The sequence below is a fragment of the Ammospiza nelsoni genome, chromosome 4 (genome assembly GCF_027579445.1).
Source record: "Ammospiza nelsoni isolate bAmmNel1 chromosome 4, bAmmNel1.pri, whole genome shotgun sequence".
Taxonomy (NCBI): Eukaryota; Metazoa; Chordata; class Aves; order Passeriformes; family Passerellidae; genus Ammospiza; species Ammospiza nelsoni.
In genome coordinates, this window is record NC_080636.1 from 58,264,538 (window position 1) to 58,292,526 (window position 27,989).

The 27,989-nt window shown below is 43.2% G+C and overlaps 1 protein-coding gene across 3 annotated transcripts in view; it reads right to left on the reverse strand.

Moving 5' to 3' along the window:
• The window catches only part of TECRL (trans-2,3-enoyl-CoA reductase like), a 58,704-nt gene that overhangs the window by 17,035 nt on the left and 13,680 nt on the right, over window positions 1-27,989 (reverse strand). For 2 of the 3 annotated variants that reach the window (XM_059471363.1, XM_059471365.1), the window contains exons 3-4: window positions 9,256-9,300; window positions 7,847-7,950 (exon numbers count right to left, since the gene is read on the reverse strand). In XM_059471363.1, coding sequence (XP_059327346.1) covers window positions 7,847-7,950; window positions 9,256-9,300 — 149 coding nt within the window. The remainder of the gene's footprint in view (window positions 1-7,846; window positions 7,951-9,255; window positions 9,301-27,989) is intronic. The other variant, XM_059471364.1, reaches the window with a different exon arrangement.

A 27,989-nucleotide genomic window follows, 5' to 3' on the forward strand; every position in this document is an offset into this window, starting at 1 on the left:
ATTCCTCTCTGTAATGTTTATGGCCTGCCCTATCTTGTTGCCTTTTGGCATAGGCTCACATTGTCTCATTTATGACAAGCAGCAGAGCTGAGGAAAGGCCATAGAGCCTCTTCCCCACTGATCCCTTTCCTGCAGCTCTTTCCATGCCATGTAGGGCCAGTTTCCCAGGCACCAGTGCTGCTTGTGATGCTTTCTCCTCCACTGCCCACGGGATGTCAGGGTGGAAGCATGGGGCATGGGATGAGGGTAATGCCTGCAGTCAGGACAATGACTTTGGGTCACTGTCTGTAGTCCTCAGCCCAGCAAGAGATACAAAGCAGCTCAGTCATGTCCTGGGTGACTCTGATGGAAAAGCAGCTGCAGTATATAAATTATCTAATGGACAGGGTTAGTTTCTCTGATAAATGTGAGACAAAGGCATAGCTGCAGGTCTGGGCCAAGGTCAGGCTGGCACAGTACATACTGCACAAAGAGGGGGATCTGCTGCTATCAGACAGACAGACAGACCATTGCTGTGTGTGAGTGTACAGAGCACAGCTGGGATTTCAGAGAAACCCAAGAGAAACAGGCAGTTAAATCCTCCCAAATCCCCAGATCACTTTAAACTCAGCATATAACTGCCTTAGACTCCTTTTACAATCCCAGCCACAAGTACTCTTAAGCTAATGATCATTAAGAAACATCATTAATTTCTAGTTTAATTTCTACTTTATACACTTTGTAACCTCATTAAAGGCCATATAGTTACCTGGGGATGATAATGGCATAATTTTAGCACCTTCCCTAAATCTTCACCTTTGTAAAAGTTTTGTATTTTCATGTTTGCAAAAATCCACAGCAGCAGCAATTTTGCATCAGGTAATACAGTTCTTAAGGGCTGCTTGAATATTCAATTACTTTTTCTTCCAGTTCTCATGGAACTGACTAATCCACTCTACAAAACCTAAATTGTGCATGGAGGGGCACCTGAAACTTCCCTTGTCTGGGCAGATTTTGTAGGGACTCCATGTCTATGAGTATTTCAGGCTGCTGCTCAATATTTACTGCAAATACCAGAGACAGGGATGGATTTGCTGTAGGATTTTGTAGGCAAATTGCAGCTGACTCTGGCCAGTTTCAGGAGCTGGGGAGTGAACAGCAATGGATGCTGTTTGTCCCTGAGTCAAGCCGGTGAAATAAGGGAGGTGAAATCCCAACTTCCTCCTCTCTTCTAAGACTGACCTGTCTGAAACCATGGCATCAGACCACTTCTTACTATGGTCAACATTCTTCCATGAGACTACAAGCCCTTTCATGTTTCTTACTCAAAATGGAAAATTACTGCAAATTAACAGATGTTATTCTTATGCATACACATACATGTATGTTGTATGTGTTTGTACTGATACATATTCAGTGAAGAATTCAAATTCTGTTTGTAACCAAACACCAGTGTGAGTTCACATTTGCTGCCAAATCTTTCCAGGTCTTTGACAGCATTTTGAAATCTGCCTTAAAATGTGCAACATTTTAAAATGTGTCTGTCATCTGCTATGTAGACATGTAAACAAAGTAATGCTTTTTAAACACCTGATTATTGTAAATAACCTTATCTTTGCTTTTCGTCCAGAAGCCTCAAAGCACTTTGCAAAGTGGAAAATGCTGTTACTTCCTTGCCAATGTTTTGGAAGCCGAAATACAGAGAAATTCAGGGACTTGTCCAGGGCAGTGGCTTGGGTGAAGGGACACCTGGTCCTCTCAAACACTGGTTCAGTCTCTGCTTCTCTGTGCTGAACACTGGTTCACCCTGTGGTTCACTCTTCTCTGTGCTCTCCTCACACCCTGGATGGGGTCAGGCAAAATTCCCCATACAAAATAATTGTGCCAGGCTTATGCATTCTAGAGGGACTAGAACTGCTCAATTTGCATAGATTGACAAAATGTCAACCTCCCTAGTTCCGCTGAATACAAATAGGAAAATGTCTACATTTACCAGCTCTGTACATCAGGCAGCTCTTTGTTCCTTAAGTAGCAGGAAGGGTTTAAGCATAAAATTATGTATAACTGAAAGAAACATTTTGTTCTGCTTATGTTTACTGAATTCCCCCTACCTTCTTTTTGCACTCAAAGGGGTAAAAACTCAAGGGCATCCCTATAAATACTTAGGCATAGGTCTTTCAGTCTTTACTTTGCTTAACAGTAACTAGAACCCTCAGAATTAATTTTTCCAGCAGCTCCCTAATTCCCTTTGGCAACTGAAAAATTGACACTCTGGCATGGTTCATCGTGGCACTTGTTGCTGAGAACAGAGAGAAATTATTGCAACACTGTTTGCATCATTAGAAGCAGCATCTGAGGAATCCAAATCAGCCAGCTGGGCAGTTTCAGAGATCTCCTCTTCCCTTATCAGTTCACTTCATGCTGCCACTGGGCAGTAACAAAGAGCCAGAAGTGTGTGTGGCCCAAGGAAAGGCACAAACAATATAAAACCATGGCAAGAAATCAGGCAAAGGCAAGCTGTTCTCTCCTGATAACCCTGGAGGCTGAAAAATATTAGACTTAATTAAATGAAAAATAAGAGCAATCTTGTGTGTGTAGTTTGCCTTTGTGAGAGGTCACAATGTTTGAAAATGTCCTCAGCTTTTGACTGGGATCAGCTCAAGACTTGGCCAAGTGTACCAAGGTAGAGCAACACTTAATGTGTGTTCTAGCAGAGACCTCTGCCAAGTACAAATTGTTAGCTGTAAAACAGAGGTGCTTTGCATTGCAAATAATTGTAGTTGGAAAATGCGCTGTCAAGGAAATAGTGACTTTTTTTCCTGGAGATCATCTTCTATACCAAATTGTCTATTGATCCAAGAGGCTTAGCAATGAAAAACCTTTTGACAATTTTTCTGTCTTTGGCACTTTTTTGTAGCTGTTCTTAGGCCACCCACAGATTCACACAGAATCAAACTTCAAGCTTATTTGGCACTTCTGCAAAGTTTGTCAGGTTTTCACAATTCCCTGAGTGTGATATTCAATCTTTAGGGTCCCAGTCCCACAACTAATTCTGTCTGAATTGGCCACAAAATATGGAAACCCTGATATGTACCTGCTGAGAACCATATTCAGTGACATTCTCCTCTACATCAAACAGATCCTCAGCTCTCTCTCTTACCTGGACCTCAAATTCCTTCCTAAGCTATGATAATATGAGTTTTCTTACTCTTATTACCTTCACACTGTCTCACTAGTTTGCTGGGATTCCCAGTCCTCACCCTTCTTCAAATCCTCAGATCCTCTCTTTTTCCTTCGGTTGTAATTGTCTGTACTTTTACATCCCATTGAGAGGTTATAAACCTTTACTGAAATCTCTTCTTCTGTTCCCAAATTAGGGAAAATATCTTAAGTTGTTCCCCATGGCGAGTCCAAGTCTGACCTCTGTATAGAAAAGGTGGAGAAAATGAGTCTGCAGCAGTTTGGCTGGTTTTTATTCCAAACCCATCAATATGCAAATTGCTTCCTATCAGAATCATCCCGTTGACTCCTTGGGACCGTTCCACATTTACAGGACCAGTGGATTGAGCTGTGCCAGACAGAGCAAACTGCTGCTCCCCTGCTCACCAACAGCACCAAAAACTTTGGTGCTAGAGGGGCGAACCACACTGACCAAAATACTGCTTTCCCCTTGAGAGAACAGCAGCACCTCCCCCTGCCCACACCTGCTGTGCATAACCACAGAGCTTCACACACAGATCCCTTCCTGGCCTCTTGCTCATTTCCCACAGTGTCTGAATTGGTGATAAATTTGCTTGCCAGCCAGGAGAGAACAGATGAATTAATGAAAAATGTGGGTTTTCAGACTTCAAAGATGCTCCTGGGTTTAAAGTAGTATTAGCCTCTACATTTCTAAATTGAGCAGAATTTTTTTTCGTTGGAAAATTTGAAGTGGAGCAGTTCTGCTGCCAGCTTTACTATTTTAAGACACTCAGGAGTCAAAGTACTTAAGCAACCCCTAATTTTAAATCACAGTAACAAAAAATATTTACTGAAGTACTGTGTTTCAGGATTATTCTTCTAAAATTCACAGGCTTGGTTGTAAATTTTTTTTTTCAGTTCTATGCTGTTTTCTCAGTTCTATTTGGATCCTTTTGGTAGCTGGCCCAGGTAGTAACAGGACAACAGATGCTGATAAATCAGAAATTGCAATCTTTGCTCAAATAAGGAAAGTTTTAGCAGCAGTGTGAATTTGAGCCAGAAGAATGGATTTTTTCTGTTTTTTCCTCTTTTCACTACAGCAGCAGTGTGTATTCTTAGCAGTTAAACACCAGCAATGTTTCAAAAAGTCACCATGCCACATTGCAATTATGTTAAAAGAGGTGTCTGTCAAACATGCTTAGACCCAAAATTGAATAGAGATTAAAAATAAAAGCCATCACTCCAGTGGTGGGAATTTCAAACATCCCTGGGGGTAAAATCTTTACAGGGCCATACAGAACAAAGCTATAAACTCAGCTCCCATTAGTATCTCTGCAGCATCAGTCAGCAAACCTCAGCTATGCCCTCCAGGCAGGGTGAAGAAATTGGTAAGCCTTGTGCAGAAGTAAATTATGTGTTTCAGGTAATATTTGTTTTATATAAAAGAAGGGAGAGTAGAGCAAGAGTTCTAGCAAATTTCATGGTACTAAGAAGCAGGTTTTGTTTTGTCCCTGAATTATATTCTGAAAATCAGCCTTGAGGGCCTCCTTTCTTCTAAAAGAGCCAGCTGAGGTTGAATATCTACTTTTATCCCAGAAAAGAACCTCATTTCTCAAAAGAGACTGGCAAATAATTGTTCCAGTGGAGGAGAATCACAAATCCCTCACCCCAGTTTGTCCTACTCCCCCCATCAGAGCAATCCAGCCTCTAGAAGTTGTTGAAAACTGGTCAGCCAATCTCAGAGCTGAGGGGAAGTGTGAGCCTGGGGGAAGTCTGGCCTTTCACAGCACAAAACACCAGAAATATTGTGGTCATTGTGTTACAGTGTTTTAGGAAAGCTGAGGAGGAGGAGGAGGAGACATCCTTCCTGCAAGGTGCCAGCCTCTGGCAGAGGGAATAAGTAGGCAACAGGAGACAACAAAGCCTTGAGCTGCCAAGGTGGAGTGTGACAAGTATTGTAAATCTGAGACTGTCCATGCTCCAAAAGGGAAGTCTTGGTTTTCCCAGACTTATTGATACACAAATTCTTTGTTTGGGAACAGACAGCAGCATCACCTTTTATTTTACAGCATGTTTGCAAAGGGTGCTGCTCCCAGGAGGTGGAGGTCAATTCTGTTCTCCCCTTTTAAAAACCAGAAGTCATTGTCTTGGTGCAAATTCCCAGCACTGGTGTTCTTGGCCCTCAGGTGTGATCTCCAGTGAGATGACAGAGCCCCAGAAAACCCAACTCTGTGCTGAGGGCTCCCCTAGACTGACCTATGCCCAATGCATGGACCTCTGGAGAACCAACATGTCTCCATGTCCTTCTGGATCTGTTTCTGAAGTCCAGACCTGAATGTGACCCTTTGTAACTTAGCTATCATTTTGCTGATAAGAATATTTTTATTCTGTGTTTTGTTTATTTAAATGTCAAACCTTTAAATCAGAAGCCTCCCTCACTGTGTGCATAAATCTGGTAGAGCAACAAGGGGGATGGGAGCACAGGAGATCTAAAGACAGTAAAAATGGCAGTAAAACTACACATCCTGTGTACAAATGCATTTCTAATTGCTGTTGTTAGAATACAGTCTTCTGTGAACCTTTTCTCTATTGCTATAGACTAACTATAAAATAAAAGTCTCTTGACTGTTTAAATGACGTGGCTAGGAAGAAGATTTCTCCCACTGAGAATGGAGACAATTTAGACTATGGAGCAGAACGAGATAAGATGAATATTCAAAAACTCACAGAGTCAACTTTTTGCATGCAGATTAACTCATAAAAAAATGCCACTGCCTGCAGTACCTACTCCTGGTCATAACTGCAGTATTTATAATGGGATATTAAGCTTTAGTTATGTTACTGTCTTAGGCTACATAAACCACCAGGAAAAGAGAGAATAAATAAGGTTCTTGCAGATTACTTAATTGTAGCAAACAGGAAGCTGCAGTAATCACAATTTTGCTTAGCAAGGAAATTCCATGGTTGAGAGGTGGTGGAATGGATTCGTGAAGGAAACGGGACTAGCATTAATTAGTGTGGTCCCAGCAGGCCATTAATCAGGATGGGGTAAAGCCTCAGTAAACTCACAGACCTCTACTCAAACAGGTAGGTCACACAGTGGGAGAAGCTCTAGCTCTGCTGAAGTAAACTGCTGGTCACCCCCTGGGGATCTGGATCCTTTCAGAACTGGGAAGGATGGACACAGGTCATGTTCCTCTTCACAGGGACTAAAAGCTGCCAGAATTTGTGCTGCTCAGGAGAGGGAGAAGTGCAACAGGGATGGATATGTGACCTTATAGAGCCGATCCAGAGGCTGGCTTTTCCCAGGTCAAGGGTTACTGTTGTGGCACCAACCTTCACCTTGAGTGTATGTTTCAACAGACAAGGAACTGTAAAGCAGCATGTCCATTCCAAGTGTCTTGTAGGAATGCTTCCTAGCCTGTAGAGACCTGTGGGAGAGAGGAACTGGGACTATCACCTGCAAGCTGCTCAAACACCTGACACTCAAAAGCTCCATCCTTGTAGGCACAGCCAAGGGAAGGACAGTGGCTTGTAGTCCCCTCATGTGAGCAGGGTGGGATCTGTGGGCTGCCTGAGGTAAGAATCTAATAATTTGACCACAGCAATTATGCCAGTTAGCAAAGAACTCACTTACTTCATTAAAGGAATTGCAAGCAGTCAGTGGTTTGCTTTCCATTGCAATAAGTAGTCTTTTCATAGCTTTTCTGGCTTTCAGAAACTGTAGTTCTATCTTACCTGTGTTTCTCACTGGAGAAATTGGGAATCTCATTGCCTGGTGTACAGATGTGGGCTGTGTGTTACTTCAGCTCTACATGCAAACTGCAGCAAAAGCTTGGTCAGAGTGATTGTGAGACTCCTCTCAGCTCCTCCACATGTGCCTGCTGCAGGACATTGGAAAGGTCTCTTCTGCTCCCATTCCTTCACTGTCCTTTCAAACCCTTCTACTGTCTTCTGTCTTTGGGCTGTGAAAGAATTTTAATCTTCCACTTCTCACTTTCCCAAAGGAGCTGTAGGGTTAGAGTTCCCTATATCCCATTGGAGTGGAATGTACTGCCTTTCTCTCAACACTCTGACCTTCCCACAGCTGCTTATAGGAAAATAACTACAGTCAAACCAGGTCTACATACAGCATAATACAGGTACTATTGTAATGGAAAATGCTTTTGTTTTACAAGGAGATTCAACAGTTTTTACTCTTGAGCCTGGCTGGACATTTTCTGCCTGGAATCCTTGGCCTCTGTCAGAACTGTTCTTTGCTTGAACAAAGAGTAAGGTATTTCCATCCAATTATTTTCCTGCATTAGTAACAGGATTACTAGAGATCCATATTTTCTTTATAATATCCTTCCACTTTCAAAGCTGAGGAGTCTTTCAGAAAATTAATGTATTTGGCTACAGTTCTGCACAGGCATATGAGCCCAAGATAAGCTAAAACTGTTTTTTAAAATTGGGTTTTTTTCCTCAGGCAATATTTTTATGTTCCCCTTCTAATCTTTAATTGGAAGTCAGAGTTAGCATATTGATAACTTGGCTCACTCTCCATTTAATTCTGTTTTGAGTGCTGATAATCTAATTACACCATTTTACATAAGGAAGCGCAGGCTGAGGAAGTTGAAGCAATCTGATGCCAAAACATATGGCCCATTAAGATGTATCATGCTGACTGTTACAAGGACATACTTACTGTGGTCCAACCAACCTGCTGACCCAGATCTGTGAAATACAGTGTAATGATGGAGGAGACAGCAAGGCTTTGGATGCTGATGGAATCCTTCAAAAAGGGCCCGTCTGCAGTGACAGAAATGGAAGAGGAGATGGTGTGAGCAGCAGGACTCTCTTGAGGGCACAGCACAGTGCTGAGGCTGCCCTGCTAGTGCTCCAGATGTAGGCCCAGCTTGGATTCTGATTTCCTTTGGTGGCTTGCTACTTCTTCTCCATGTTAGCAGCTCAGAGCTCTTCCATGAGGGTTGTTCCCTTCCCATGTTAACAGAAGCGTTTGGCTGCGGTGACACAGGACAGCAGTGTGTGACAGCTGTGCACTGCTGTCCCTGTCAAAGTGGCCCATCAGAGACAGGCCATGCAATCACAGACAGCTCCACAGGGCACTCTTGTTCTGGCTTGCAGGACTAATGGCAAAGTCTGTGTTGCACAGCCTCTCCCTCACTGCCATATTGTGCTGAAGCATTTGCATTCTCAGGCTGTTTTACAGCAGGCAGTGCCTGATGATCAATGCAACCTCTTGGGCAAAGGCTCACAAGCCAAGATTTCTTTTCTGGCTGTCTAACCCAGGCAGACCAGGTGTATCTGAGCATTACATTACTGTTTGCAGTATTCTGAGGCATCTGCTTTCAGTCCTAATGGTTCTAGAGTATACAGAAGGACACATGAAATAACAATATTTGGTTTGCCTTTTTTTTTTTAATATAGGCAGTGAGCTGGCTATTGGAAAATTCCAACAGCCACTGGCACAGGAAGTTGCCATGGCTGCAACACCTCTTAGCTTTTTGTGAATGGTCTCCTTTTCAATATACATTTGTTGATTGTTTACATCAGTGAGGGTGCTAGATTCCATCAGGTGCTGATGGAATTGAGCACCCACCAGCCTCATTTTTTACGGCTTTGCAATTCTACACATCCACAGACCAAACACCAAACAGCCTCTGGCAGCTTTATCCTCCACTGCCATGTCCACCAAGAACTTGTGGACTGACACAGAGGCAGCCAGCTGCAACTTCTGGTGAGGAAGTGAGCAAATACTAAAACAGGTAATGCAGTGAGGGAAGGAAGGGGTTGAATGGGCTTAAAACTGCTTGTCTTCATTGTGTGATCATAGACTGGAACATCTCAGTGGTTATGAAAACCACTAGGTTCCTTTACTAATGAGAAAAACTAGTAAGGTAATAATTGATGTCAGTTGATGAGAATGTACCAACTGCTCACCCAATAACACATATAGAGAGAGCAATGCTGTGAGGAGGAGAATCTGCCAGAGGATTAGTAATACATTAGGTGGATTAGTAATTAGTAATACATTAGGTGGATTGGTAATTAGTAATACATTAGGTGGCTGCACTCAGCCATATGAATACTCACTGTGTTCCAGTTGCAGGCCAACACGGGATGGGTACCACTGGGGACCTGTTCCAATCACAAAGCATGGCTGTTAATTTTGTGATAGAAAAGCTAATATTTTTTTAGGTTTGGGGTGGGGTTTTTTTCAACTGATATCTACAGAAGTGAGATGGAATAAAAAGCATCTTTCTTTTGGTCTAATCTATACAAGAGAGCTGGGAGGAGCACACAACACACACTTTAGAGCATTAATCCCTTCTCCCATTTCAGTGTTGGAAGGGCCAATCTCAATGCTGAATGCTCCATCAGCACAGCTTGTGTGTGCAACACTGGGAAATATAGAGAGGATACTGTTTATTACTGTATTTGCCAAAACTCAGTACTAAATGTATCAGCCTTGCCCCTCCTTCTAGAAAATATGCCTGTGCTAAAGTCTGCTCCAGGACTTTGTGTTTCCCATTTAGGAATGTAAAGCCTAACTAGGGATTTGCAGCTTGTATTAGCTCTCAACTAGAAATTAATCAGGGAAATAGAGGCACAGAAAGTAGAAGCACGTGGATAGCCAATACTGGGTGACTTATGAGTCCCCTGATACCCCCAACTTGAGGATGTTTCCTAGAAGTAGATTTTTAAATGCTCTAGTTTAAAGGTCATTCCAAAATGCACATTAGCAGTTGGCTGTTGTTATTGGATTCCCTTTGGTGATTTAGAGCAGAGACCTGTCAGGTTGGTCAAACAGGTATGGATCTCCAGATGCATTTGTTTCCCTTGGTGTTGGAGTGAGCAGGGAATTGCCACCAACACACTGCAGAGGGGATCATGGATGTTCAAGTTGTTAACTTGGCCAGCTCTTTAGTTGCACAGAAGGCTGTGCTTCTGCAGCTGTGCTGCTGAATACAAACACTCCTCCTTTGCATCACAAGGGCAAGTAACTGCCTAACCCATACACAGTCTTTGGTTTGCTGTTGAAGTTTTCTAGGGCTGACCTAGCAAATTTCTGGGCTCAGCTGAAGCCATGTGGTGAGAACTTCCCTAGTCCATGATGTTGACTGACTTTTGGGGGAAGCAAAGATTGTCAGAGAAAAGTGAGGAACCTGCTGCAGTATCACCACCTCAGTCATTTCTACCACACGTTTGTCTTTATTTCCTTTGACACACCTGAGGACAGTTGATTGCCTGAAGGAGATTTACTTTGTCTTTTCAATTCAAAGCCTATGTGAAATTGCTCAGGTTTTTTTAGATGTATCTTACAACTCTTAGTGATCCTGTGTCTAAGGTGCAAATATTCCCCTACCTCTGAATGGAAAAAAATGTTCGCAGTGACTGTGATCAAACGTGGAAACATTTGCCCCAAGAAGCTGTGGGATCTCCTGGACATATTCAGGCCTTGTCTAGGGATGACCTTGAACAGTCTTATAGGACTTTAAAGTTGGCCCTGTTCTGAGCAGGAACCTGGATCTGGAGATGAGCTCTGGAGGTTGTTTCTCCCTAACTTATTTCAGGGTGATGAGGAGAGCTTGTTCACTGCGCCAGCTGCCAGCTGGAGGGGAAGGAGCTGTACAGGGTGTGCACTGTGCAGTGACACTCAGCACACTCATTTCAAAAGCACTTGGTCTGACTTTTGTAGGCAAGAACAGGCATTAGATGAACCCATGAACCAGGGCTAATAGCAGGAGGTGAGACATCCATCAAGTAAGCTGCAAACATTTTTTTCAAGGTACCACAACAATCCATGGCTATTAAAGATAACAAAGGGAAGATAGAGAAGGAGCAGCTGTCTGACTTGTCAGGGAAGATATGATTTGCTCCAGGACAGCAGATATCAATAGTTATTTGGGAGCCTGAAATGCAATGTATTTGTGTTAAATTGGAATCTTCCCCCCAGCTTCCTCCCTTCATATTACAGTATGTTTCAATAAAAGTCAATTTACCTGATCCTGTGGCAATGCTCTTTTAGGTATGGCTCATAATCTTCACAAGGGCAAACAGAGGTTGTGCATTTAAGCACGTCATCCCACATTTCCAGATCTTTAGCCTCAGTACACCATTATGCTCAAACATACTCAAAGATTTAGACAGATGGAAGTGTGCCTTTGCTGCTGCTCCTCTGCAGTGACCTTGTTGTTACATCAGCCTGTCTCTGGTTTCCTGGCCATGCCTGGAAAGCTGTGTGTATTCTTCTGGAACGATCTGGAATTAGCTGTTCCTTCACTGCTCTTACTCTTGGTAGGGGGCCACTAGCTAATGTCAAGTGAAAATGCTGAATGGAGTGGGGGACAAAGCCCAAACACGTTTCTGTGTTGGTTTGAGTGAGATCACCAAAGCTTCCCACTTTCAGCAGATTCTAGCAAGGCTGTTCCCAAGTGTTAGCTGTCCAGGGTCCTGCAGAAACCAGCATTGCTTTCTGGGGAGAAGTGTGACCCCTCAAGGAGTGTGCTCTCCTGCCTTGATAAGGCTCCTTTCAGATAGGAAATCTCACACATTCCTGGGTGTCCTGCTCACCACTTGGTAACAGTCAGATAAAGGGACTCTCGCCCCACCTGTCACCCCTTATTTGCCTTCCTCCTATGACTATTTTCCACATGGATCCTCCAAAAATCCCACTAGAACAGCTCTGGATTTCTGCTTGGCAATGTGGGAAGCTATTCCAATCCAGCCTGCCTACGGCAGACACACATTCCTCTCATTCCTGTAGCAGGGAAACTCTCTTTTCTTTACATAGTGAAAAGAAGCCAAACTGAGGGACTAATTACCACTTGTGTTAATTCTTGCTACTGCCTGTCAGAATGAGGGGTTGATGGCTCTCTTGGCTATCCAGAGCCAGGGCTGTGTGGCAGAGCAGCTTCACCTGGCACCAGCAGGAGTTCAGGAGTGCTTGTGGAGAGTCCTGCTCCCACACAGGGTGAGCACACACATCTCTTAAGGGCAGCAGAGGTACAGCTGCAGCTGTGGGCAGCATTTGAAGGCCCCTCTGCACTCCCACACCTGGCAGAGCTCCCCTTGCTCCCAGTCTAACGCTGAAGGGTTTCTCTTTTGCAGGGTTGTTTTGGCGGGGGGGTTTAGCACTGTATAGTTCCCATTTTTTTGTTATTAACGTTTTCCATTGCTGCCTCCTGCAGAGATTAATGGCAATCCAAGGCCATGGGTGACAGAAGTTTCTCTTGTAACTCCTGTTGCATCTAAGATCAGGCATACATTAATATTTACTTTCTGACAGTGTGATGGTGCATCAGAGCTCAGCCACAGCAGGTCACAGTCTCTGTATAATCCTTGTGGTTAGCAGAGCTGTTCAGCTCCCTCATGCAGGGTTTATGGGTTTGGATGTGTATTTCACACTTGGAAGAAAGTTGTAAAAATAACATTTCAGCTCACTTATATCCCAGAGTGGCTTTGACTTAGAAAAGCAGCTACAGACTGTCCAGAGAGTAAGAGTGGCCATGGTGGCTCAAACTACAGGTCTGTTTAGCCAATATTACATCCTCTAATGTTTAGTCAATATTGTGGTTCCTCCACATCTATTGCATTTCTAGCATTTATGTAAAACAGCTCTGGTTCCTCTCTTTGCAGAATCATTGGACAGCTGTTGAAATGTCTTCCTAGTTTTCCATCTCTCTTTGATTACTTATACGCTGCTGGCTTATCCTTCTCTGGAAGGCTGTTTGCCTCAGACCCCAATATGGTCACCCCCCAAATGCAGGCATGTTGGCACCCGAAACCTTTGCCCATTCCTCAGCTGAAAAGTCATTCACAAATTCCTTGCATTTAAGTGACATCAATTTCATTCTTCCTCACTGAGCCACTTGATTTAGCTGAGGATGTTCCTGACCATGCCAAGGGGGCTGGACTAGATGATCTCTGATTGTCCATTTTAACCCACACTGTTCTACAGCTCTGTGAGTTATTAAAGACATAAACATAACGCACATCCTGTGTGTTACAATTCTGTTATAATTCAGGCAAGGTCATATCTATGTGTACAGGCTTCCATTAGTCTGCAAGTGCAAGCAATTATGACAGATCTTAAGTCTTTGACCGCATTCCATCTTCTCTATCAGGGATTTGTTCCAACTTTGCATTTTAAAAACTCCATACATTTATTTAAAAAAAAAAAACTTAAAATATTTTAACTCTATGATGTTTAAGGCATCATAATTTTTCCAAACAGGATGGTATTTGCCTGGAAAGCAACTCAATGTTTACTGTGTTTTAATTTAATAACCTCTTTTAAAAATTGGATCTGAATAAAAATATTTAATTTTGTGGGGGTTATTTGTTGTACCTGTCCAAATTTAAAAGAGAAATTAAAATACAAGCAAACTGACAGGACACATAAAACCAGACAGCCACCTTTAATTTTCCCATAGCCAGCTATGGAATTACCTATTAATACTGGCTATAAAAAGGAGATGTAGTGCTGTCAAACAACCATACAAATACCAGCGAAAATGACAGCCTCAGTGCCATGCCCAGCTGCAAATACCACTGCACAAAAATGCACAGAAAACCAAATTCCACTGGTCCTGCTGCCCACATGGTGGGTTTTATTCACTGCCTGTATACTAGAATCCCAGTAAATGAGACAGCTAATCAGACAATCCTAGGAAGCAAGAACAGTAAGAAAAGCCCCTATGCAGCTTTAACACCGTCCAAAGGTACTCTGAACATGACTCAAGCTGACCTTCATGTGTGCTCCACCACTTAAAAATGTCACAAAATGTGTTGAAAATTTAGCAGCTCAGAAATCAAAGTACTTGGTACTTTTCAATAGTTGTGAAACTGAAGGAATTGACCTAATTTTTAATAAGTTTTGTAAAGAATCTTCTACAAAAAAAATTAGTGCACTGTCTGCTCTGCAGTAAATTGCACAATCAAATGCCCATTTGTCACAAAGTATTTATGAAATTTTGTGAGCCTGTATGAGAACAAAGGTAACATGATGAAAAACTCCCTTGCTGGGGAATTCAGTGTGTTCCTTAGAATGCAGACCTACAAAAGCTATTCTATTCTGCTGGGGAGAGAGGAGTCTGAGAAATGCAAAACACAACTGACAGACACAATTTGGAGATAATTAGCAGATTGACTTTCCATCATCAGCTAATTTTATTACCAGTTAAATTGTTTGCTTCTCATTGTATTTCACCACCCATGCATCTCTAATAACAAATAGCCTTAATAATTACAAACAATACCTGCTGTGATATGAATAGGGTGATGTGAACAACAAAATTACTATAATCAATCATCAGCAGCATGTTGCTTAAATTTGCAGAAACAGTGGAAATTCCAAGGAACCACGGCGGCACCAACCTCCCTTATCTGATGACAAAAATGTTGCAGATGAGCTGAGAAGTGTAACAGCACCTGCTCCTGTGAACTGTGCACGGCTGCAGTGCATTACACCACCTAGACCAGATGGCAGTTTTGGTACCCATGTAGCAACAAGAAGAGTTTGCTAGGAAAAATTCACATTTGTGTGTGTGTGGGTGTGCTAGCTTTGTGCATGATTTATAGAGACAGGCAGATTATCTTAAAACTTTCTGAGGTCTTTCCTTGACAATAAACAGTGAACAAATACAGCTGTCCCTTGTCTGTGATCAGACAGTGGCCATGCTGTTGTCTCCCTTGGTTGCAGCTGCCCTGTCCGAGTGTTCCCGGGATCACTTTGAGAAAACAAGGATAGAGACATCACCATGCCAGCAACCACAGCCTTTGCAGGGCTGAAGTTTGCCTACTTCTGCTTCACTGAGCTGCCAGCAGGAAAAGCAGGATGCTGAAATGACTGGAAGCTATTGCTTTCTGCTTTTATTTGGAAAAAAGGGCTGTGTGATTTATTGTGCTAACATTGCACTCGAGTGATTCCTGGGCATGATGGCAGAAAGAAAAGCACACCAAGGAAACCCCAGCAAAACTAAGCTGGGCCACAAGATCAAGAGAGAAAGTATCTGAAGTGATTACTTACTGTGCTTGCCTGCCCTGTAATAAATGGCAGCTGCTGAGAGCTGCAATCTGCACCACCAGCCCTCTTGAAGGATTGCAGCTCTCAGCAGCACCCTGGGGCAAGCAGGGCCACAGCATCTCTTCTCATGGTCCCTCTCAGAAGGCCCTCCTTGGCTGCAGGCCAAGAGATGCTGTGACACACTAAGTGCCAGCCCAGTCACCTGGGTCTATTTTCCAGGGCTAGTGCAGAGCCCAGCTCTGGCCAGGCCCCTCCAGGTACCCCTCAGCTGACACCAGACTGAGCACAGCAGGGCTCACAAGGGCCAGGCTGCCAATTGTGTGCTGCTCCCACCTCTTGCTAAGTCTTTAGGGCACAGGCTGACCTTGGGAGGGCACTTTCTGCATCGAGGATCATTCAGCTAGGCTGTGTTTTCCTGGTAGAAGGACCTTTGAGAGGGTGTATCAGCATATTTGAAGAGCAGGAGCAGATTTTGAGCTAGATCCATGTTTTTGTGGGAAGTTAGTGGAAAGAGTAGATCCAGTGTTCAGTAAAATCTCAGCAGAGTACTGAAATGGATGTTGGTTTTAATGGCTCCAGAGCTGGGGATAAATCCCTTTTCTTTGTCAGCGTTTTTCTCTGAATATTCTCTCTGATTTGTTTCACTTGTAAGCTTTCCAGGGAAGATCTTTGGCCATGTGTTTTACAAAGGCACCTTGAACTCTAGTTGCTATGGGGACACAAAAAAGCACTTTCTTAATGGCATGTGGAATTTGAAAAATTAGCTATTTGATCATAAGCATCCATTTCTTTCCTCTGGTTTTTGCAGTGCTTGAATTCATCAAGCTACAAGCACAGTGCTGGCTGGGGGAGAGCAGGCAGTGATCTGGCTGAGCTGGTGTCTCCAGACACACTGGCCAAGTGCTAAGGACAGGCTCTGGCCCAGAGCAGGACAGCATGCCCTTCCCACAGACTACTGAGCAAGTGAAGCCCAGCCCAGTGAATATCTGCCTAAATGCTTCTGCTTTACCTGTTCATTTCATTGTTCCCATTGGCCTTCAGTGTTTAAAATCTGTGACCACCTATTTTTCCTTCATAAAGCCATGTACCAGTCACCCTGGCAGCTCCACTGAAGCCTCACAGAGACTGGTCCAGAAGGTTTCTCAGAACATACCCAATGTCTCTATAGCACAATGCACATAACTCCTGCACCCATTCCCCTTAAAAAAAAGGTCAGAATTTTGCCTTTCTTTCCCAAAATGGTAGCCTTGTCCATATGTTGGTTCCTGGGAGCAGTTCAGCTGCTGTGACTGTGCCCAGATGTGAAGCTCCAGCCTGTGGGACTCTGCACTGCACCTTGAGTCACAAATTTACTTAAATGCATTTTCATTTTAAAAATTTCTATAAATGCCTGAGCTTGTTGAGGAACCTAAAACCCCCCCATGCCTTTTTTTTTTTCCTCCACTGAAAAAAATTAAAGTCTCGTACTTCAGCTATATTCTGATCAGGCAATAATGGACACATTTCTTAAGAGTCAGCATAGTTTTCCTTAATGGAGATTGATTCTTATTAGTGGTAAACAAAATATTATTTGTCATTTGGATGCCAGTTTATGTCACTGAGATTAACCTTTCAATATTCCTTCTGAAACAGTTTGTAAATGAAAGCAACTGTGGAATTTCAGATGAGCAAAAAACATCAGGGAAAAAAAACAACCAAGCATGCAACATTTAGATGCATATGTTAATATTTTTCTGCATTGTTTTTTCTTTGCACTTCCAAAAAATCAAGGAGAAAAGGGAAAAGCCAGCACTGTGCATTTCCATTTTCCATGTAGCCTGCTGCAGAAAGCATAATTAATTTTGATCTTTCTGAGTGAATTTGCATTTAAATTAATGTGCGTGGGCAAAGGAAGGGAAAGGGAATGAGGCTCACCTTCTATTCCATTAATAACAGCCACAGACCAGAATACAAAGAAACAAGAAAATAGGTGCTCTGACAAGCCTGGAGCTGGAAGGAACTTTCCTGTGGGGGCCTGCCCTTCATCAGAGCAGGGAGGTGAGGAGGAGCTGAGCAGGGACAGCACGAGGCAGTGGCACTGCAGGGCTGCCCTCACTGTGACACACTCACACACTGCAGGGTGGCAGGGGGTGGCCAGAGCAGCTGGGCTCTGCCCAGTGGGTTTGGGCAGTCCTTGGGCCAGGGAGGGCTGTGTCTGTCACCTGCGCACTGTGACAGAGCTGGGTTTGCTTCATTGTCACAGTCAGTCATGTTCTGGCTCTGAAATGCCAGCCCCAATTAAAAGAGAGATGAGTAATGTATGCCAAGTGAGGATCTGTATTCTGGTAGTTGTGTTTGCCTTTGAGTCTCCCATCTCTAAAGTCTGGAAAGGGTAACAAAGATAATTGTTCAGGTATCAGGGACTGTGAGTATCTGAGCAGGATTCTTTTCCTAAATATAAGCTCTATCAATGAAGCCTTCACACCAACCTGAGAAACTGCACATTAAGAAACACACATTTGCCCAACTAAGTATGTGTTTCAGGGCTGAAAAAGATTCTTCTCTATCTTCTTGCCCAGAATTTGGCATGGGATTTCTAAAAAACACAGCTTAATATTTGGTGGTTTATGGAATCACTCGCCATCTATCTCAACCCATAAATGCTGAACTATCTCTGCTGGTGTGGAGCTGCCAGCCCAGACAAGGTTTTCACTGGCAGCAAAGCAGAGCATTTAAACACAGGTATCTGTCCACCCTTGTGGCCTCAGGAAACACAGGCAGTCAGCTATTAAGGCGTGTCTTAAAATGTTCCTTTTAAAACCTTTGTTCCTGCTCATCCCATGCCAGGTTCTGGGGGAACAAACAGTGCTGTGCCTTGCAGTGTTGTAGATATGCTGTGCTTCAGGGCACTGATAACACTGTTATCACTGCTCCCTGCACGAAGCTCTGGTGTGGCTGCTGCTGCAATCAGCACTGCTGCTGAGTGCATGTAGGTAGCAGCTCTCCACAGAGCTGCAAGAGGGACAGAGAGCAGGGAACTGGTGAGGTCAGTGTTTCAACCCAGTGCTGTTTGCATGCTGCCTGAATGCATTTCAGTGCCAACAAAGGCTACAGCAGGACTGTGCCCCTGCTGGTTTTATGTTCCAGCATCAGAAAGTACACAGTGGTCCAGCAATCACAGCTGATACAGGAAAGATGGCTCAAAATCTCATTTGTGCCTTCCCTGCTGATGTACTGGGAAGAATCCTACCCCAGGCTCTAGCTGTTTCTTTAAAAGCATTCTACAGTCAATTAGCTAATAAAGTATGGTAATTAAGTATAATTTTCTGTCAATATTGACTGTCCAGGGGATATTGCTCTCTCCAGCCACTAAGCTAATCAGGATGCTTTCCCTCACTGACCCCCAAAGCAATGTGGGTTTTGTATCTAATGGCCACACCAATGCCATCAACAATTAACTGAGCACATTTGAATTGACACGATTTCGTCCTGAGAACAAATTAACTTCTCATAAATTCATTGGTAAATTCACCACACTGAAAATTAATCCCCTCTAAGAACAGGGCTAAACTGTAATTTCTCCAGGAGCAATGAGAAAAAGGCAGCAGAGATCTGCCCTGCTCTGGCAGCAGATCAGACACTAGCATGGGAGCCAGAGGCTGTCATGTTCTACTGTCCTTCCTGGGAGAAGCTCATTAGGGCTGGTTTAATTTCCCCATCCCACCATTTTATTTAGGCTGTGGAAAGGCTTTTGTGCCTCAGAAGCACTGCTGTGAAGCTTGAGGGGATCTTATCACTCTCTATAACTCCCTGAAAGAGGTGGTAGGAAGGTGGGGGTCAGGCTCTTCCCCAAGGCAGCCAGTGCCAGGATGAGAGGACATATCCTCAAGCTGAGCCTGGGGAGGTTCAGGCTGGACATCAGGAGGAATTCCTTCATGGAAAGTGTTCTAAACATTGCAATGGACTGCCCAGGAAGGTGGAGGAGTCACCATCCCTGGAGGTGCTCAAGAAACAACAGAACATGGCACTCAGTGCTGTGGTCTAGCTGACGAGGTGGTGATCAGTCAAAGGTTGGATGCAATGACCTCAGAGGCCTTTCCCAGCCTAAAAGTTGATCAGCAAAGTACTTTTCCACAGCTTTACAGACACAGCCCATAAGGGATTTGATTGTGGTGACACTGCTTGGTGAGTTTTCATTCTCATATCTGAGGGATGATGTCTCATCCCAATATGTATGGCAAACACTTCATGGCCTCTGAGCACCTCTGCTGCCTCCCCTCTGTAAATGGGACAGACAGAGCTCATCCAGGCTGTTTGTGCACTCTGAACTTGAAGTCTAATGGCAGAACATAAAAAAAAAAATTGCTTTCCATTAGTATGTATTTAAACCAGAGCAACATACATTGTTCCAGTACAACTCACACATCATTTGTTTCAGCAGTGAGCAATTTTCAACAGCAAATATATTCAATATCATTGCGATTGGGGACAATTTAGAAAGAGGCAAAACTCTGCTACATTATTTTTCCTGTGAATCATTTGTTCACCTTCTTGTCTTTGATGCATTGCTTTCATTAACTTGAAACAGTTGCAAATACCAAATTTTGTTTGAAAGCTTTCTTATTTTGGTTGTTCTTAGGGTTGCTTTCCCACCATGCACAAATAAGAAAATAAAGACAGAAATGGGCTACCAATATGAGAGAGTGCTAAACAAACACAAAACAAGCCACTATCACAGGGTGAGATCTTCCACATGAGGTTCTGAACAGCCCCCCTTGCTCTTGTGCTCACCTGACCCTACCCCTGGAATTGCAGCTGCTTGCTACAGCACAGCTCTTGGCCCCACAGAAGGGAAGGGCTGCAAAAGCACATCCAGGGAATCCATGAGGAAGAGAAGACCTGGGGGAAAGTCTGAACTTAGAAGCTGAAGCTGCTGCCTCTTCTCTAGCCTGCCTAGCAGAGATGACGCCACAGGACTTGTCATTTATTTCTCTTGTTCTCACAGGTTTTTCAGGGAGGTAGGTTCCTCTCACTCTGGTGAGGAGATTCACTTCCACCCCTGTTATCCAGTGCCTGCCTTTCACAGGAATTCCTGGGACATTTCATGAACATCCATTCCAAGCAGCTCTTTGTAAAGCTACGTGCCAGCTTAGGTGTTCAAAAGTGCAGGGACTCCTGTGAAAAACCTGATGTAGATGCAGAGCACATCCACACCCTGACCCTGCCTTAACCAACAGACATCTCTCTTATTAATGGACATGAGATTCTTTTCACACTGATGAAGGCCCACTGGAACTTTTAGCATCCTGAGTTCCTTGAACGAACATAAAGCCCACGAGTCTGCTGGTGAACACCAGGTTAACACTGGAAACGAGTTTGTTCTTCAGACAAAAAACATTAATATCTGAGTTTAAATTGGTGTAGGAGCAGTTTTAAACCCAAAACTACTTTGGCATCTTCTGTTAACAGTTGGGTAGGCTTTAATTCCTCAAGACTGGATATTCCTGGGGTCTGGATTACTTCCATAGGGCCTCCTACTGTAATTTTTCAGTTGCACCATAGGCACTAATATAAGACACATTGTAAATAATAACAGGCAATTCTGGTAAACAAATTTGGATGTTTTTCATCTAGATCTGTCAATTAAATCTACTGTAAAATCAAGAAAAGCAAAGAATGTAGCTATGAAATTTCCTTCCCTTAATGAGGCATTTAAATAGCATCTCACATTTGTTCTCCAATTGTTTACATAGGATGTCATTTGTGATGCATTGTTGGAGCCCTGTAAATCTCAGCTGGGAACAATATCCCAGAGAGCAGGGGGGACAGTTCTGCTTCAAGCTACATCTCAATAGATTTTCTGCCTTTTCTTTTATTATGTTACTCATCTGAAATTATATCTGTAATCCTGCTAATGAAATGCAATAACATCAGATGCAGCAGCTGTCAAAAAAAAAAAAAAAAAAAAGAGAAATAATGTGAATTTTCATTAAACTTCTTGATTTGATCTCCACTTTTTCCATTGCTGATTATTGCTGGTTTTCTGAAGGTCATCTAATTTCTATAAAGCTTTAATGAATCCTGGCTTTTGTGTTTTAGACACCTTACTCCCTCTGGTTCAATAGGTCATTAAACATATATTTAAGTCTTTCTTTGTCCCAAGTGTTTCTTATGGGATCACAGCCAAAAGAGACAAAAGATCCCAAGGTGGAAGAAAGGCAGGTTAATTATTCTTATTTTATAGATGAGAAAATGAAGCTTAAAAGGAAGAAAGTGTCTAGCACACAACTCACCCCTGTCAATAGCATGACTCCTATTGGTCAAGTCTTAAAGACCTAAGTCTTAAACATCACATTTATTTCAATGCTAATCAGGAGACTTCAAAAGACCCAGGGGACTTTCTGGCTTTTATGATTCTCTTTTGAGGACCAGAATGCTTTAAACATCTGTCTCTGAAAGTGTTGCTTAAAGTTCCCTGTGCCCTGCTTCTAAATCAGCTTGGTGAGCCAAACCTCCAGCATAGTTTCCAAATTAAATAATAAAATATTTTTGCAACTGTGTATGTATTTCAGAAAGCAAAACCTCATGGGTACCTGGTCAGATGCTTTTCAGACTGCTGCACTGTCTCTTCCTCCACAACTTATAGTGAGGTTCAAGTGCTCAGCAGAGAAATGAGCTTGCAGATGCCTGGTCTGGTGCTCACTCTCACTGTTGTTATCTCAGCACCCAGCTAGAAATGTCCAAATGCAAAATCTGGGCCTTGGCAGTGACCAGAGACATGAGTTGGGCTTGAATGGGAGGCTTATGACCACAGCTCAGGATGCACAATAGTGTCTGTGAAATGCACAGAACCTTCTGGAGGGCATATGCCATGGGCTCCATGCATTGTCTGTCCCTTTTGGAACAATTCCAGAATCATTTTCTCTGAAATTCCAACACAGAATGGGGTGTTGGGTGTGTGGTGCCTGAGTATAAGGTAAACCTTCATTCACTCTGAAGATTAAAATCATGAGGTTAACTCAGTTTGGCTTCTCCTTTCTTTTAACAGTGTTAGGTCAATGATGCCATTCTCATTTCCTGACTGGCTGTTGCAAAGGAGTGAAAAAAATTCCCATTCAATTCAATTATTTTGACAGCCAAGCCTTCAATTCAGGTCACATGAATCTGTATCAGCAGACAGACTCCTGTATTTTGTATGGAGAGATTTGCACAGATATGTCACAAATAAGCTGAGAGGAGGTCGTCCTCCTGATGCTTCTCCCTGCACAGGATAGAAATTAAACTGCTGGACAGGCTGGTTTTGTGACTAAAACCCCATCCTGAGGCAAGAACTCTGATAATGCTGCACAGGCAGGAAGCAATTTACTCATGGCTGAGATCTCTGATTGTGAGCTGGGAAGGAAGAGGGTAGCAACCAGTTTGAGTTTTGTGGCAGGAGCTGTTGCTTACTTTGTGCTTAGAGCTGGGAAGCAAAAAGTAAAGAATTCCAGAAGATATAAGCCTAACAGTAGCAGAAACAAGAAATTCAAGGAGTTTCTAATAAACTGGGTTGTATTGACAGGTATAGAGAAGTAAAAAGATCTCAGAATTGTGTCATTTGAGGGATACTGAAATTCATAAGGAGCTGCCATCCTATTGATCTTTGCTGTGTGACTAAGACAAAAGAAAAATAAATTATAAATATAGGATGAAATAAATACCGTGTTTCCTCCTAATCTAGTAATTTCCATTTACAAAGTCAACCCAGATGAATGAGCAATTTACACTGATGAAATCACTGTCCTTCTTAGGGCCCATTTGTAATAACTGCCCATCCCCAGCCATTTGCCTTCATTGTGTGGTTTCCAGTTGAGCTGTTATGAATGCAGAGAGGGGAGAATTTATGGAGAACAATACCTGGATGTGACTGCCAACCCAATGTGCTCTGAGAATGCGTACTGGGGATGTAATGCTGGGCCTCTGAACTCTGCAATCAGACACTGCACAGCAGGACATTGTCTGTCCTCTGGAAAACTTCATATATGGATTCTGGGCTAGTGTGAGCTACTTAGGACACAATCAGGGAGGAAGGAGTTTGAGATCTGATAAAAGCTATAGACTTTGTAGCTGCCTTTCTGTCCAGGGAGTGCGTCCAGCTCAAGGCGACTCATGGTGGGATCAGATCATTGCCCTCTTTCAAACATTTTGACTTTCTCAAAGCCTGATCTCCTAATATAGGACAGAAGAAAGATCCCCGTGGAAGGCTCTGTGCCCTAGATAACTTATTTGGGTCTCTTTGGTTTGTGAAACACATGGCTGATTGACAGGCCAAGACTATGAAGTCAACTTTGCTGAGCCATAAATAGCATCATTCAGCTTCTCTGAGTCCCCAGCAGATGTATTCATCGGGCACATGAGTCTCTCCAGGCATCAAAATTGACAGATTTCATTAACTTTCTGCAACCTGAGAATCCAGCTGTAATAGACAGCGTGGAGGAATCAGAGGAAGTGCAGGTTCTCAGCAAGACTGTGTTATCAGACAGTCCTGATTACACAGAGCCGCTAGGCAAGGACTGGCTTAGCAGTCACTGCTCTCCCTGGTACTGCTCTTAATGACTAATCCCCACAGCATCCTCCCTCACCTCTCTGAGCCTGGCAGTTTAACATCACAGCCAGCCTCCAGAAGGGAATTACGGGATGCAGTACAGCCATCCTTTCCAGCAACAGCTCTGCATCTCTCTCTTGTGTGTCAGCTCAGGCCTGGCAAAATCCAGTTATTTCTGGTGCCCTTGCTATTGAAATCCTGCTGCTAGGTGCACCTGACTGCTCAGGTGTCATGAAAACCAGGAAAGTTGCACATTCAGGGCATGAAAACCCTTAGCAGCCTTTTTAGAAAGGAGGAAAGAAAGAGGACTTCCTCCACTAAAGAATTGTTTTTACTACTTCTTGTGCCTTGACCTCTGCTCACAAAGCCTGCCTTGTGATTTTTAAGTAATGAGGGATTCTCCTCCTTGCTCTTCACCCTGTCAGCTCGACTTCCCCTGTTCTGTGTTGTGAAGATGTGTTTCAGGGTTCTAGGTGAACAGGGACCTGTTGATTTTAAAATGCTGCTCCCCCTGCTGAGCACTGCCTGAACACTACTGATGGGTGATGGGATCTGCAGGGCTGCCAGTTCTCCTGTGGCTTCTGGGAAACATGCAGGATGAGAGCAGTAGGCAAAACCTGGCAGATGACTCCTAACACACTGCCCTACTGTAAGGAGGAGGCTGGAAGAGAGATTGGTCCCCTCATGAAGAATGATTTACACTTTTTCCTTGTCCTCTCTCTAGAGAAAAGCAACAGAGAATATACCAGCAGCATTCCAGGGAACATGGCTCCCAGGATCACTACAGAAATACCTGTAAGGAGCAGTTATAAGATGGTATAGCAGGGTTCTAAAGTTTCATATTGTTCAGAAATTATGCTGTTTATTCTTGAGTGCCATCTACTGACAATTCCTGTCTTTATGATTTGCTTTCATTGATATTGCTTATTTTAAATGCCCTATATAACTTCTGTTAGCATAGATGTTCCTTATTCCCTGAGCACTATATTTCCCTCTGAGGACCAGGATGCCCTTGACATGATGTTTTCTCTTGGACTTCCCTTTTTTCTTCCACCCATCACCAGGCTTCCTCCTTTCCCTGCCTGCTCCTCCTGCCTAGAGGGCCATTTCTGGCCTTCCCATGCTCACCCTTCTGGCTTCAAAATGTATCTGCAGCTGTGCTGTCCCCCTTGAGCAGGAGCTTGCCTCTATCAGTGTGTTACAGCACTGCTGAGATCTTATTTCCCCATTTCCTTTCAGTCCTTCCTCTTCTTTCAAGACCTTTTTCAGCAACTTTCATGCAGTAACCTTGAAAATATTTAATGATCACTGACACCACTATATTATAGTGTTCTAGGAGTATTTTATTTTAGTTATGTGATACTTGAATTAGCATTATTATTACAGTTTTTCATTTTCTATCTGTAAGATTTCCTCCCCCAGCAGTCCAATACATTTTGAAAAGATAAAAATAAATTAAAGGTGAAAAGTTATTGCCAAGGACAAGAGCTCAGGAAGTTTAGCCTACAAAATATTTCTTCCTCCATCAAAAACATAATCTGTATAGATAAAGAAAATGCCAGGTAGCTAACTCATTATAAGCAACTGAGAAAATGGGTCAAGAGACTTTTTTCTTATACACTCAGTTTTTGGCTTGGTTCCATCTCTGCCAGCTAGCCAAAGGAATGAGGAAAATTCTAGTAAAGTCTCCTAGTGCATGGCACCATGCCTCAGACAGCTCAGCACCGTGGCCAGTGATACCCTGACACAGCTGCCACTCAATTTCAGCCAGAAAACATCAAGCTGTAAAAGTGTAGACATTTCTCCACAACAGGCTTATACTGTGGAACTCCTCCCCAGAGGATTTTGATGAGGTCAAAAACTGTAAGTAGGTTTAAAAAGGATTAGACAGATCCATGGTGGGCAGGTGTGATGTTTGCTATTAAGCATGACAGCCTGGCTCTAACATCTGTTGCAGAAAGCTCCATCCTGTGGAGCTGATGGCTGCAGGGGGCTGCAGCAGGGAATCTGCTGTGCCGGGCTGACCCCAGTGGCTGCTGCCCATCCCTCCCATGGGCAGTGGCTACAGCAGCTGGGGGATGATTAAAAACAGCTTCAATCTGGACAGAGCCTTTGAATTCCCATGAAAATAGAACTTTTTCTTAAATGGTTATTCTCCACTGAGATCCCTGAATCTCCAGCAATAAAACTCGGATTGTGCCCCTGAACTCAACACCACAAAAAGCACAAGGTTAGGCCTTTATGGGGCTCTTTCAGAAGAGACAGTTTTGCTGAAATGAGGGCTGAGGAGTATTTCAGTATTTATTCCTGGACTTCTAAATCCATATTCTGCCTTTTGTGTAAACACACATCCAAACTAATATTTGACTAACTTAGAAACTGCTTATCAGTAAGATGGCAAGTGTCACTTGCATCCCATTTCTTTTATTTTAATGACTAACAGCTTGTGCTGCAATTCATAATTCAGTCTCTTTCCTCCTTTCTTGAATCAGGCAGCAAAACCTGATCAGTGACAGAGATGATTCTTGTGAAATTGCTGCACAGGGGTTCCTCTCACTGAAGGGCTGACAAGATACCAGCTGAGGAGAAAGCTTAATTGCATGGGTGATCAAAGGAGAATGTATAAGGCCAGGGAGACTGCAAGGGGGTGTGCATAGGAGAGTGTTTTAATGAGAGATTATAGGGGAACATGTGAGTCTGGCACACACAAAGTGACAGAAATGAATGCATGAGCCAGTACAAAATAACATGCTAACCAAAGGCAGCCACAGATCAGCTTCAGCCCCTTCTCAGCCCTTGCCTAAGAGAACTGCATTCTATTAGCTGTCATCCCACTAACCACACAAAGAGAAAAAAGTGAAGGTTTGATCTTTGCAACTGGGAAAGGAGGCGGGGGCGGGGGGGGGGGGGGGGGTGGAACCTCATGAGACAACAACATCCAGGCTGAACTGGTAAAGAAAGATCAAAGCAATGAGCTGAACTGAGAAGGGACACAGGACACTGATACAGTGTACTCCTGGGAATGGGATGAACTGACGTAAAAAATGAGAATTTAAAAAGCATTGAAGGCACTTGCCAGCCCTTCCATGTGCTGTAACACACTGCACAGACAGAGGTTTGGTTCATGATGTATGCTGTGCTTTCTTCTATGCTTATTGTCTTACTTTATACTCAGCTGCACTTACATCAATGGGGGCACTAGAGGAGTAAGATGCCTCTTAATATCAAAACAGGTGCCATTAAAATGGCTTATGCACAATCTCACATCATTTTAGCACAAATCCATTAAAAACCTCATTACAGTTATATTGGCATAAACCTCTGTGCCAGTGTTCTCCCACTGATTTAAACTGCATCAATATAAACCCAGTTTCAATTGATTTAAGAGATTCTAGGCAGAAGTGCACTGCATTTGACAAACTAATGGGAGGACATACTCTTATTGAAATATTAAAACTTCTGCACTCGATCTTTTCATATTCAGCGGTGTGGCTTTTGAACTTTTGCCATTTTGTATTTTACAGGCCCTTACAGGGAGGGAAAATAAGTAACTTTGGAGCAGTCAGGTTAACAGCCTTTCACTTCATCAGCTGAACCCATGTGCAACCACAGATGCCTTAAGCTTTAGTGTTTTTATAAAGTTATAAGGACACAGGAGAAGCATAATGCTTTTTCTACTTACCCTACTCTGAACTCAAGCATATTAGTGGCTGACAACCCTTTTTTATTTTTTTCCTGTAAAAGGCATCTAGCCTTTAGTTGAGCACACCCCTTTTTTTGTAGAAATAAGGAAAGCTCAGTATCTAAGATGCCACCCACTGGACCAGGTTGCTCAGTGCCCCATTCAACCTGGATATCAACCCTTCCAGGGACAAGACCTCCACAGCTTCTCTGGGCAGCCTGTGCCAGAGCTTTGCCTCCCTCACCAGAAAGAATTTCTTCTGTATATCTAACCTAAATCCAGATGTTATTTAATCACTCTGAGCTCATGTTCCCCACTACAGCAGCTTTCTGGTCCACATGGTCAGTTTATGACCACCATGAAGCAGTCTATTGTTACTCAAGTTTATCTAATATAACACTGGGAGAAGAAATGCAGTACTGGCCTTGAAATGACACTATGTAATGTTAAAAACAAGATAAAAACTACTGCCCCTCATGCGTTGGCAGTGATAAATTATGCAGTTCTCTCCTTCCAGTCTCTCCCATCTGCAACAGCTACAATAGAACCTTAGT